The sequence below is a fragment of the Phocoena phocoena genome, chromosome 19 (assembly GCF_963924675.1).
Source record: "Phocoena phocoena chromosome 19, mPhoPho1.1, whole genome shotgun sequence".
In the NCBI taxonomy this organism is placed as follows: Eukaryota; Metazoa; Chordata; class Mammalia; order Artiodactyla; family Phocoenidae; genus Phocoena; species Phocoena phocoena.
The window spans coordinates 14025454-14039949 of NC_089237.1; the positions used below are offsets into that span (position 1 = coordinate 14025454).

Below are 14496 nucleotides of genomic sequence, written 5' to 3' on the forward strand. Positions count from 1 at the left end.
CAATATAGAACTCTTATAAGAAAACACAGGCAAAACACTCTGACATAAATCACAGCAATATCTTTTTCAATCCGTCTCCTAGAGTAATGGAAATAAAAAATATAAATGAATGGGACCTAATTAAACTCAAAAGCTTTGCACAGCAAAGGAAACCATACACAAAACGAAAGCACAACCCACAGAATGTGAGAAAATATTTGCAAACAATGTGACTGACAAGGGATTAATCTCCAAAATTTACAAGCAGCTCATGCGGCTCAGTGTCAAAAAAACAAAAACAAAAAAAGAACAACCCAATCAAAAAATGGGCAGAAGATCTAAACAGACATTTCTCCAAAGAAGACATACACATGGCCAAGAGACACATGAAAAGATGCTCAACATCACTAATTATTAGAGAAATGCAAATCAAAACTACAATGAAATATCACCACACACCAGGCCATCATCAAAGTCTACCAACAGTAAGTACTGGAGAGGGTGTGGAGAAAAGGGAACTCTCCTACACTGTTGGTGGGGAAGTAAATTGGTACAACCACTATGGAGAACAGTATGGATGTTCCTTAAGAAACTAAAAACCATATGATCCAGCAATCCCACTCCTGGGAATATATCTGGAGAAAAACAAGAGTTTGAAAGGATACATGCACTGCAATGTTCACTGCAGTACTATTTACAATAGCCAAGACATGGAAGCAACCTAAATGTCCATCAACAGATGAATGGATAAAGATGTGGTACATATATACAAGGGAGTATTTTTTTTTTTTTTTTTTTTTTTTTTTTGCGTTACGCGGGCCTCTCAATGTTGTGGCCTCTCCCGTTGCGGAGCACAGGCTCCGGACGCGCAGGCTCAGCGGCCATGGCTCACGGGCCTAGCCGCTCCGCGGCATGTGGGATCTTCCCGGACCGGGGCACGAACCCGTGTCCCCTGCATCGGCAGGCGGACTCTCAACCACTGCGCCACCAGGGAAGCCCTATACAAGGGAGTATTACTCAGCCGTTAGAAAGAATGAAATAATGCCATTTGCAGCAACATGGACGGATCTGGAGATTATCATGCAAGTGAAGTCAGTCAGACAGAGAAAGACAAATAGCATATGATGTCGCTTATATGTGAAATCTGAAAAAAAAAGATACAAATGAACTTATTTACAAAACAGAAACAGAGTCACAGATTTAGAGAACAAATTTATGGTTACCGGGGGGAAGGGTCGAGAGGAAGGATAGATTGGGAGTTTGGGATTGACATGTACACATTGCTTTATTTAAGATACATAACCAGGCTTCCCTGGTGGCGCAGTGGTTGAGAGTCCACCTGCCGATGCAGGGGACATGGGTTCGTGCCCTGGTCTGGGAGGATCCCACATGCCACGGAGCGGCTGGGCCCGTGAGCCATGACCGCTGGGCCTGTGCATCTGGAGCCTGTGCTCCGCAAAGGGAGAGGCCATGGCAGTGAGAGGCCTGCGTACTGGGGAAAAAAAAAAAAAGATACATAACCAACAGGGACCTACTGTACAGCACAGGGAACTCTACTCAATATTCTGTAATAACGTATATAGGAAAAGAATCTGAAAAAGAATGGATGTACGTATAACTGAATCACTTTGCTTTACACCTGAAACTAATGCAACACTGTTAATCAACTATCCTCCAATATAAAATAAAAATTAAAAAAAAAAAAGTCAAGGACCAGATGGCTTCACTGGTGAATTCTACCAAACATTTAAAGAATTAATACCAATCCTTCTCAAACCTTTCCAAAACACAGAAGAAGAAACACTTCCAAACTCATTTTACAAGGCCAACATTACCCTAAAACCAAAACCAGACAGGACGCCACAAAAAATTATAGACCAATATCCCTGATGAACATAGATGCAAAAATCCTCAACAAAATATTAGCAAATGAATTCAACAGTACACTACAAGTATCATGCACCATGATCAAGTGGGATTTATTCCAGAAGTGCAAGGATGGTTCAGCATTCACAAATCCGTCACTGTGTACACCAAACAAAAGATAAAAATCATATTATCATCTCAATAAATAAAGAAAAAGCATTTAACAAAATTCAACATCCATTCATTTTAAAAACTTTCAACAAACTGGGTATAGAAGGAGGGTACCTCAACATAATAAATGCCATATATGACAAGCCCATACCTAACATATTCAACAGTGAAAAGCTGAAAGTAGTTCCTCTAAGATCAGGAACAAGACAAGGATGCCTGCTTTTATTCAACATAGTACTACAAGTCCTAGACAGAGCAATTAGGCAAGAAAAAGAAATAAAAGACATCCAGATCAGAAATGAAGAAATATAACTTTACAGATGACATATTATATATAAAAAACCCTAAAGAAGCCACCGAAACTGTTAGAATAAACGAAGTTAGTAAAACTGCAGGTTACAAAATCAATATACAGTTGTTCCTTAGGGCACTGACTCCACGCAGCCAAAAATCTGAGTATAACTTTACAGATAGTGCTCCGTATCCACAGTTCTGCATCCATGGATTCAACCGGCACTGTTGATAGTATAGTGGTATAGTACGTATTTATTGAAAAAAATCTATGTATAAGTGCCTGCACAGTTCAAATCCACATTGTTCAAGGGTCAACTGTACAAAAATAGTTGCAATTCTATACATTAATAACAAACTATCAGAGAAATTGGAGTTACTCAGTTTTCCTAGGTCTCTCCCATATATATGTTACTGAACTTTTGTTTTCTCCTCTTTAAAAAAATAAAAAGAGAGAAATTAAGGAAAAATCCCATTTACAACTGCTTTAAAGAGAATAATATACCTAGGAATAAATTTAACCAAGGAGGTGAAAGACCTGTACACCAAAAATTATAAGACACTGATGAAAGAAATTAAAGAAGACACAAATAAATGGAAAGATGATCTGTGTTCATGGATTGGAAGAATTAATACTGTTAAAATATGCATACTCCTCAAAGAGATCTACAAACTCAATGCAAACCCTATGAAAATTCCAATGGTATTTTTCACAGAAATAGAACAAACAATCATATAATTTGTTTGGAACCACAAACACCCCAAATAGCCAAAACAATCCTGAGAAAAAAGAACAAAGCTGGAGGCCATCACACTTCCTGATTTCAAACTATATTACAAAGCTACAGTAATCAAAACAATATATTGGCAAAAAACAGACACAGAGCTTAATGGAACACAATAGAGAGCCCAAAAACGAACCCATGAATATATGGTCAATTAATTTATGATAAAGGAGCCAAGAATATACAGTGGGGAAAGGATACCCTCTTTAATAAGTGGTGTTGGGAAAACTGGACACCACATGCAAAATAATGAAACTGGACTCCTATCTTACACCAAACACAAAGATCAACTCAAAATGAATTAAGAGACTTGAGCATAAGACCTGAAGCCATAAAACTTCTAGAAGAAATAAAGGTAAGTAAAAAGGCACTAACCTGGCTGACATTGGCCTTGGCAATGATTTTTTGCATTTGACACCAAAAGTAAAGGCAACAAAAGCAAAAATAAAGAGGTGGGGCTATTAAAACTAATAAACTTCTGCAAAGCAAAGAAAACCACCAACAAAATGAAAAGACAATCTACCAAATGGGAGAATATATTTGCAAATCAGGTATCTGATAAGGGGTTAATATTCAAAGTATTAACTCAACAGCAGAAAGAAAAAAAATCCAATTAAAAAACAGGCAGAGGAACTGAACATTTTTCCAAAGATGACATACAAAGGCCAACAGGTACATGAAAAGGTGCTCAACATCACTAATTATTAGGGAAATGCAAATCAAAAACACAATTAGATATCAACTCATACCTATGGGAACGGCTATCCTCAAAAAAAGCAAGAAGTAACAAGTGTTGGAAAGGATGTAGAGAAAAGGTAACCCTTGCGAATCCTTGGTGGGAATGTAAATGGTGCAGCCATTATGGAAAGCAACATGGAGGTTCCTGGTAGAATTAAAAATAAAACTACCATATGACCCAGTAATTCCACTTCTGGGTATATATCCAGAAGTGAAAAGAAATCACTACCTCAAAAAGATAGCTGCATCTCCATGTTCACTGAAGCATTATTTACAACAGCGAAGACATGCAAACAACGAAGTGTTCAGTCGATGGATAAAGAAAATGTGATATATACACAATGGAATATTATTCTGCCATAAAAAAGGAAATTCTGCCATTTGCACAACATGAATGGTCCTTGAGGGCATTATGCTAAGTGAAATGAGTCAGACAAAGACAAATACTCTATGATATTACTTTTATGTGGAATTTTAAAAAATCAAATGCATAAAATACAGAGAAGAACAGACTGGTGGTTGCCAGTAGGGGGTATGAAGGATGGGTGAAATGTGTGAAGTTGTTCAAAAGGTAGAACTTACAGTTATAAGTTCTCAGAATATAATGTACAGTATGGTGACTACAATTAATACTGTATTGTATATTTGAAAGTTGCTCAGAGATTAGATCTTAAAAGTTATCATCAGGGCTTCCCTGGTGGTGCATTGGTTGAGAGTCTGCCTGCCAATGCAGGGGACACGGGTTTGAGCCCTGGTCTGGGAGGATCCCACATGCCGCAGAGCAACTGGGCCTGTGAGCCACAACTACTGAGCCTGCGCGTCTGGAGCCTGTGCTCCGCAACAAGAGAGGCCACAACAGTGAGAGGCCCACGCACCGCGATGAAGAGTGGCCCCCACTCATCGCAACTAGAGAAAGCCCTTGCACAGAAACGAAGACCCAACACAGCCAAAAATAAATAAAAATAAATTAAAAAAAAAAGTTATCACATAAAAAAACTGAATGTGAAGTAACAGATGTTAACTAAACTTACTGTAGTAATCATTCTGCAATATACACATATATCAAATCATTATGTTGTACACCTTATATGATACAATGCTGTATGTTAATTATATCTCAATAAACCTGGAAAAAATTAAAAATAAACAAAAAACAGAGATATGAAGAAAAGATACCAACTTTGAGAGAGTAATTTCTTTGAGGGAAAGAAAAAGAATGTGGGGATAAAAGAAGATTTTAACTCTATTTCTTAAACACAAAAGGTGTAAAGCAAATATAACTGTTAACATCTGCTACTTCTAGATGGAGATACAGGTATTTGATATTATTTTTGATGGTTTCACATATTTCTGAAATATTTAAAAAAGAAAGCCAGTCATTAGATCAGAGTGGCTAAGTGGTTTCTGGGGACATCCTTAACCTGGCCTGAGATAGGTACCTGGCCTTTGCTTCTTCGGCCCATACTCCACAATGCTGTCACTATGCTGAGACAGTGTCTCATCATTTCCACTTTCCACCTCTTCATTTCCAATATCCTCCTCTTCAAAGCTGGTCTTTTCTTTAATTCGATCACCCAGGGCACTTTTTAACATCTATCAAGAAAATTCTTTTTAACATCTTTCATTGACTTCAGCAGAATGCAAGTTTGAAAGATTAGACAGATATAACCTTTTAAAAGTTTTCTCAGATAATTAAGCCCAAGTTTAGACACAAATTTTCAGATGCTTCTGCATAGTTTCTAAAGGATATATATACATCAATGCCATGGACTATTCAGTTTCAATAAACTTAAGAGTAAGTCACATAGGGATTTAATATATTTATTCAATGATACCCCCAAACTACAGTATTTTGTGAAAATCAGAGATCCATCTAATTTTATACCAAATTAGACAAAGGGAAACAATACAGATATATCTAAAGATATAGGGAAACAATACAGATATATCTTTAGTGACAAAGGGAAACAATACAGATATATCTAAAGATATACGGTTTAATATAATCAGTTACATTAAATTATTTAGTTTTAATCAGAATTCGATAAAAATTTGGGACTTCCCGGGTGGTCCAGTGGTTAAGAATCCGCCTCCCAATACAGGGGATGCGGGTTCAATCCCTGGTTGGGGAACTAAGATCCCACGTGCCACAGGACAACTAAGCCTGCACACAGCAACTACTGAGCCCATGCGCTCTAGAGCCTGCGTACCACAAATACTGAGCCTGTGTGCTCTATAGCCCACGCGCCACAACTACTGAGGCCTGTGCACTTTGGAGCCTGCACGCCACAACTAGAGAGCCCACGGGCTGCAACTACTGAGCCCACACACCACAACTAGAGAAGACCACGTGCCGCAATGAAGAGCCTGTGCACCTCAATAAAACATCCCGCATGCCGCAACTAAGACCTGACGCAGCCAAATAAATAGATAGAATTCGATAAAAATTTGGATAAATCTATATCAAATTTGGTTATATAATAAAAGGCTAGGATATAATTTCTCATCCTATGTCCTACCTGCTTGACTTATGGAAGATTTTCAGTAAGTAAGATGCAACTAACTTCCTAGTGCCTTAGCTTAGCTCTCACCTTCAATTGTAAAATCACTTAAATGCTCACCAACTATGGCAATCTCAATACAGATTAAAAAACAAGACTTGCCCAATCTAGTTCAGAGAGGCGCTGAGATAGTTTCTCTGATACTGCATGTAATTCTTGTTCTGTTAACCTCTTTTCTGCCCTCTGGAAGGAAGGTGAATCCCAGGATGAGACTGCAGTTCTGTTTTCATACCTGTAATAAAAGTGACCTTGTGACACATTTAAGTAGACAAGTGTATGTACATTACTTAGTTCAAAACTACTGTAATACATGTTTTACCAAATATTTCATACCGGTCTTCACAGCAAAATTTGGAGAGTATATCCTTAGCTCTTCAAATCCCTTTGCAGACAGACTGTAAATACTGAAGCCTACAGTAATGTTACCTTTTTCCTTTGGGAAGCTTCCTTGTCCTAGGGTCTTGGACCTGAACTGGATACATTTCCTGTTTGCCATCTTTAGACAACTTGGAAGTTAAGAAAACTCTATTATCTGGTTCCTATTAAAAACAGAGTTGATTTGAAAGAGATATAAGGAAGACACAAAAAGAAGAACATTTTGGGTGTGATGGGAAGGGAGGACCTGTAACACAAAGCTAGATCCCTTCATTCTCCATGTTTTGCTTTTTTAAGACACACATTTGTCAAACACTCCATTGATTCCCAATGCCAAAGGATGGAGCAATGTCTATAAACTTGTACTCAAAGAAAAAGTATGGCTCAGGATTGCATTCAAATATAAATGCAAGTGAGGTGTTCTCAAATATAAAAATTTAGGGGTTATGGTTACATGTGGACAATGAAAAAATGATCAAATCGCACGTGGAAAGTATTAAAGTCATTATCTTTCATATCAAGAAGTTAATAGAAACTGTCCAAAACTGAAACAAGACAAAACCTCCAAAATATGAATATAAGCTCAACATTTTAAACAATTTATTTAACTTTAGAGGGAATCTTATAGAAAATATTTCTTGTGGTAAAGAAACATTTGATGTTTAACAATCTCTTCAATTTCACTTCAGTATCTTTTTCTTCTATTAAAGTAAAATTAAATTTAATACTGTTTAGTAAATAACTATAATATAATCACATTTTAAAAAAACGTTTAAAATTGAAGTTAGTGTCCTGCTCAATAATTATTTGAAAAAGAATATTCCCACCCAACTGCAACCCAGGTAGAGAAAAAGAATATTACCAGCAACTCAGAAGGCCTTCCACCATCCCTGCAAGCCTTCCCCAAATGTAACCATTATCCTATGATCCCTTTTTTCTCTTTTTATCCATCCACCCTCCTATCTAAATAGATGCACAGAATGTTTAGAATTATGGTCACCTAATGCTAACTACTTTTTCGGCACTGTATGAATTTTTAATTATGAGAGTGTACCATTGTTTATAAATTTACCCTTGGCATTATACCTGAGCGTTCTTGTTGCTAGAAAGATAGGAAAAGGATGACTGTGTAAAAAAGGATTTTATTTTCAAAGAAGAAAAGAGTGGAAGCTAATAGGCCAAAATGTTAACAGTAGTTCATGCTGGATAATAGGAATATGGATGAAAGATTAGTTTTGACACTTTCCTATATGTTAAAACATTTCAATTACTCAATTAGAGACATACAATATGGGTACTAAAACTAGAATGCTTGAATTCTAATCCTAATTCTACAATTGCTGTGTGACCTCAGACAAGATTCTTAAACTCTCTATTTCAGCTTCCCCATGGGAAATATAAATAGTACCTACTCGAGAGCTGTGCTGTAAGAAGAAACTTTTTCAATACCTGCAAATTAGGCAGAACTGTGCCTGGCACAAAATAAACACTCAGTATGTGTTGCCTCTTACTATTTCCCCTTTTACATAGTCATCCTGTCCCTATCTTCCTAGGGTAAGAATATACAGGTATATGCAGAGGTAAATTTTATGAAGTACAGTGCTCTGATTAGTGCAGTATCCTTGACTACAATTCTAGCAGAAACCTTTTTAAATCTATAGACTTTTCACCAGTTGAAAGCAAGCTTTTCCACTTACCACAGAAAATGCTGTGCCTTCTCCAGCAGAATTCACGGTAGGGGAGCAGTGACTTGAACGCAAGTATTCTTTTCCTATGGGGCAGGGAGCTCGAGGCTCTGAAGGATGGTAAGGTGGATGTAAAGGAATAGCTGATCGGATAGGCTCCCCTAACTTCCTAGCATTTGGGATCATATCCACAGAAGGAATTTCTGCTAGTTGGACAAATCAAAGTGGACATTAAGATGAACTCTAAGAAATAAACCATTTTTTATATATATATCCTGTATCATTTTATATATACACATACCCTATACAAACATATTCACATACACTACTTAGAAATGTATTTTAAACTTGATTAAGAAAAAAAAACCACACCTAAAAAACAATGAAAATAGGGACTCATCCTCAGTAAACAAGTAGGGACCTAATTAAATCAGGAAGAATGCAATTTTAATGTTATTATCATAAAAATGCTTCCTAAAGTTATTTAAAAACAATGAAAAATTACTAAAAACCTAAATGGCTTAAAGAATAGCTATATAAATTATGGTTCATCCACATGTTATAAAAATAGTTAGCCATTAACAATGACTTTATATAATACTAACCATATGAAAACCTCAGAGACAATACAAAATGAGAATATTTTTCAAGCTATTATAATTTGAAGACCACCAACTGATATCTAATCAGTCTAACGTAACAGACTCTTATTGTCCTAAAGTCTCTGTTTGAGAGGAGAGGATTTAAATAAAATAGCGGATGCAAAACATGTGACCAAAGACCATCTTATGAAGAAATCCGAGTTCATAATTAATAGCAAACATTTACAAATGCGGTCACGTAAAACCAAAATGAATCGCATTAATTGTAGAGCAACAAAAGTAAAAAGGCTAATAGCAACTGCCACAAGAACGATTGTCTTCAACTCACAGCAATAGTCTCAAGAACTCAATGCATTACTACTCACTGTCTTCAACAAAGGATGTCCCACTCTTGGACAAAAAACTAGATGAGGGAGTGTTCAACACTTCTTCATGTGAGTCAGAACATGGTAGGGTTGAGGCTTTTTTAGACTGCATTTCATTAGGACCTTGGGCATCTAGAAAATATTAAAGTAAAACTTTTTTATTGCTGAATGTTAGACTAAAAGCTATGAGTTTAATACCCTGAGGATAAAAACATCAGAAGTGACAAAATCATAGAACTATGTTGGTCTGATTGCTTGAAATACCAATTACTTTTAATAACTATTAGATAGCAATATGTAGTTCTGTAGCCCAGAATCATTTACATAACTTAAAAACAAAGTTTTACACAATGTTTCATTCCTTTGCTTTAGAAAAATAGGTGCCAGACTTGTAACAGAAATGCTGACTGTTGCACGGGTATATCTCTAAACTAGAGATCTTGGCTGGTACCATAATCAAAGATTTGTAGGTCAAACGAATTGTTTTGTCTAATTTTCAAACGCTTAATATTTTGAATCAGCTCTATAATGTTAGTACACAGAGAGCTACATTAAAAATAGTTCTGAAATTGAGGGAATATCCACTTTGCTCCCTTGGAAATCTACAATACACAAACTTCCCATAAACAAAATGGATTAATGACTTTCCCTCTCTAAATAACTTTCTATTTATCTATCCCTTCTTCAGTTTAATGAAAGACTTCACCGTAAACTTACTCCTCACTTTGAAAGTATGAGAATGCACCCTGAAAACTCGTTGTTTACCGATACGGTCAACTGATAAAATCACTAAAAACAGAAAAATTCACCTTGTACAGATCCCCAAATCCACACAACTTATTCCCAAATACGGTATTTTCAAAATTTTGACACTCAACCGATGTCTTTTAAAAATCTGCAAATACAACTTTTTGGGCTCTCCTTTTCCACAATCCAGTGCAATATGGCCATTTTCATACCAAAATGTTTTAAGTATGTAAATTTCCCTACATAACTTCATATTTCACATGAATATCCTCTAAGACATAATGTTCACAACTTGGTCCTCTATTTCATTATACTGAATTTGTCATCAGTTTGACCACAGACTAATTCATTTTTATCTGGGTCCATTTTTTCCTTCGGCTCCTTGAATAACCATTTCATATGCTCTATGCTCTTTCTTTTTGATGGAATTTCTCCTAAAATCTCATGCTTAGTTATCATCTGGAAATTTTAATTGGTCAGACTGAAAGTTACACAAATTTCTCTCAATGATCTTCGGACTGTTTTAGAACATACTGTTTTATTACTGCAGAGATTGTGAACTTTACTGTAAGCATTAATAATATTTCAATTAGGGAGTTCCACGGTGGCCTAATGGCTGGGATTCCGAGCTTTCAATGCGATGGCCAGGGTTCAGTCCCTGGTCAGGCAACTGCACGGTGCAGCCAAGAAAAAAAAGAAAGAAAATCAATTATTTAAGTATCTGTATAGTAAATACCTCTCATTTACCAAAAAAAAAAAAAAAAAAAAAAAGGTCTTCACAAATGAGTGAAGATGGTCAGAAGACAAACTTCCAGTTATAAAATAAGTCATAGGGATGTAATGTACCGTATGGTGACTACATTAATATTGTATTGCGGGGGGTGCCCTGGGTGCCAAAGGCCTCTCATCCCAGGCTCCTCCATAAGGAATCTGGCTCATGCCACCTATAAAGCAAACCCCAATTCTTGTAGAGGCCTCATTACCCCCTCCCCCACTCAGTCACAGAGCAGCAGTGCCTTGGCCCCAGGCGCAGGCCAGATTTGCATAATGGTGAGATCCTGCTGTGTATCCTGTTACAAGGTGCTTAGGAAGGGGTTTCTCCTTACTTATATAAAAGGTTTAAGGAAGGGAGATGGCCAAGATGGCAGAGTAGAAAGACTCTGAGCTCACCTCCTCTCATAGGCACACCAAAATCACAACCATCTGCAGAACAACCACTGATGAAAGAGACAGGACCCTACCAAAAAAGATCTTTTGCAACTAAAGACATAAAGAACGAACCACAACGAGATGGCTAGGAGGGGCAGACTTGCAATATAGTCAAGTCCCATACCCCCCAGTGGGTGACCCACAAACGAGAACAATTACTTTGTAAAGGTTCTGCCAAAGTCTTGAGTCCCACATAGGCTCCCCAGCCTGGGGGGCCTGCACCGGGAACATGAGCTCCCAGAACATTTGGCTTTGAAGACCACTGGAGATTACTTTTGGGAATCCCAGAGGGCTGCAGGAACTAGAGATTTCATTCTTAAAGGGCACACACAAAATCTACTGAGACCCAGGACAGAAGCTGTAATTTGAGAGAAGCCTAGGCCAGATCTACTTGCTGATCTTAGAGAGCTTCCCGGAGAGGCAAGAGGCAACTGGAGTTCACCATGGGAACACAGACACTGGCAGCAGCCATTTTTAGGAGCTCCTTCTACCATGTGGACCCTGGTGCTGGCAAGCGCCATTGTGGAATCCTACCTCTAGCTCATTAGTGCCAAGACATGGCCCCAACCCAACAGCCTGTAGGTGCCAGTGCTGGGACACATCAGGCCAAGCAACTAACTGGGCAGGGACACAGCCCCACCCATCAGCAGACAGGCTGCCTTAAGATCCCCTGAGCCCACAGATACAGCCTTGGGACATGGACCTGCTCACCAGAGGGCCCAGGACCCAGCTTCACCACCAGAAGGCATGCACCAGTCCCAGAATCCACTGGGCCCTGGCCCTGCCCTTCAGAGAGCCTGCTCTAGCCTCTGGACCAGCTTCTCCCACCAGGGGACAGACATGAGACTCAAGAAAACTAGTCCCGGGACTTCCCTGGTGGCGCAGTGGTTAAGACTCTGCGCTCCCAATGCAGGGGGCCCGGGTTCGAACCCTGGTCAGGGAACTAGATCCCACATGTACGCTGCAATTAAGAATTTCCATGCAACAACTAAGGAAGCCTTCCTGCTGCAACTAAGGAGCTGGTGAGCCGCAACTAAGGAAGTCCGCCTGCCACAACTAAGAAGCTGGTGAGCCTCAACAAAGGAGGCTGTGAGCCTCAACTAAGACCTGGCACAACCAAATTAATTAATTTTAAAAAATTATTAAAAAAAAAAAGAAAGAAAACTAGTCCTGCAACTTATGGACCCAGCCTGCCCATTAGCAGGCCAGACCCTGTGCTGGGACCAGCTGGGCCACAGCCTTGCCCACCAGCAGGCCAACACAAGCTTCAGGACACCCCAGACCCCATACTCAACTGTATCAGGAACTGCGCCCCGCACCCCCAACCCCCAGCAATCCAACACAAGCTCTGGGACCCTGGGCTCTGCAACCAGGACCTGGCTCTGTCCGCCAGTAGACCAGCACTAACCAAGGACCTGGCTTCACCCACCAGTGGGCAGGCAACAGCCCTGGAGTCTTCCAGACCCTGACTCTCCGCACCACTGAGCAAGTATAAGCCCCGGGGGTCCCTGTGGTTATGCAGTTAGCCACCTCATGACCAGCCAACCAGCAGCTGGCAGCCTCTGCACAAGGCAACCAACTGGCCCAGGGGCCAACCAAGCATACCAGACTGCCCACATAGTCAGCCCACCACAACAGAAAGACCCATGCAGTCCTCATAGGGGGAACCGCTAGAGCATATAGCTCAGGTAGGACATACTGCTGGGACACATAGGGCGTTTCCAACAAAAGGCCACTTCTCCAAAGTTGGGAAATATAATCAACATACCAGATACATAAAAATAAAAATAGCAACTTAGGCAAAATGAGGTAACAGAGTAACACGTTCCAGATAAAAGTACAAGATAAAACCCCAGAAGAAGAACTAAGTGAAGTGGAGATAGGCAGTCTACTGGAGAAGGAGTTCAGGGTAGTGATCATAAAGATGATCAAAAAACTCGGGAGAAGAATGGATGCACAGAATGAGAAATTAGAAGTTTTTAATGAAGAGTTAGAAAATATAAAGAACAAGAAGTTAGAAATAAAGAATACAATAACAAATGAAAAATACACTAGAAGGAATTAAAAGTAGATTAAATGATACAGAGGAATGGATCAGTGAGCTAGAAGACAGGGTAGTGGAACTCACTGATGCTGAACGAATTAAAGAGAAATCAAAAGAAATGAGAACACTTAAGAGATCTCTAGGACAATATCAGATGCACTAATACTTGCATTTATAAGCGTTCCAGAAGGATAAGAGAGAGAGAAAGGAGCTGATAACATTTGAAGACATAATAGCTGAAAACTTCCCTAACCTGGGAAGGGAAACAGACAGCCAAGTCCAGGAAGCACAGAGAAGTCCCATACTACAAGACACACTCTAGTTCTAAGGGCAAAAATTAAAGGTAAAGAGAGAATATTAAAAGCAACAAGGGGGGCTTCCCTGGTGGCACAGTGGTTAAGAAACCACCTGCCAATGCAGGGGACACGGGTTTGAGCTATGGTCCGGGAAGATCCCACATGCTGCAGAGCAACTAAGCCTGTATGCCACGACTACTGAGCCTGCGCTCCAGAGCCCGCGATCCACAACTCCTGAAGCCTGGGTGCCTAGAACCCATGCTCTGCAACAAGAAAAGCCACTGCACTGCAACGAAGAGTAGACCCTGCTCACTGCAACTAGGGAAAGCCCATGTGCAGCAACAAAGACCCAATGCAGCCAAAAATAAATAAAATTTTAAAAATACCTTTAAAAGCAACAAGGGAAAAGCAACAAATAACATACAAGAGAACTCCTACAAGGCTATCAGCTGACTTTTAAGCAGAAACTCTGCAGGCCAGAAGGGAGTGGCAGGCTATAGTTAAAGTGATGAAAGGGAAAAACCTTCAACCAAGAATACTCTACCCAGCAAGGCTCTCGTTCAGATTTGATGGAGAGATCAAAAAGTTTACAGACAAGCAAAAGCTAGAAGAGTTCAGCATCACCAAACTAGCTTTACAACAAATGTCAAAGAAACTTCTCTAAGTGAAAAAGAAAAGGCCATAACTAGAAAGGTGAAAATTACAAAATGAAAAAGTTCATTGCTAAAGGCAACCATACAGTAAAAGTAGGAAATTATCCACACACAAAGTTAGTAAGGTTA

General features: G+C 39.1%; 1 protein-coding gene across 2 annotated transcripts in view; it reads right to left on the minus strand.

The window, feature by feature from the left end:
- CEP95 (centrosomal protein 95) overlaps window positions 1-14496 on the minus strand; it is a 59195-nt gene that overhangs the window by 26649 nt on the left and 18050 nt on the right. Inside the window, exons 7-11 of one of the 2 annotated variants that reach the window (XM_065896835.1) lie at window positions 9419-9550; window positions 8464-8657; window positions 6818-6930; window positions 6494-6623; window positions 5270-5423 (exon numbers count right to left, since the gene is read on the minus strand). In XM_065896835.1, the coding sequence (XP_065752907.1) occupies window positions 5270-5423; window positions 6494-6623; window positions 6818-6930; window positions 8464-8657; window positions 9419-9550 (723 nt within the window). The remainder of the gene's footprint in view (window positions 1-5269; window positions 5424-6493; window positions 6624-6817; window positions 6931-8463; window positions 8658-9418; window positions 9551-14496) is intronic. The other variant, XM_065896836.1, reaches the window with a different exon arrangement.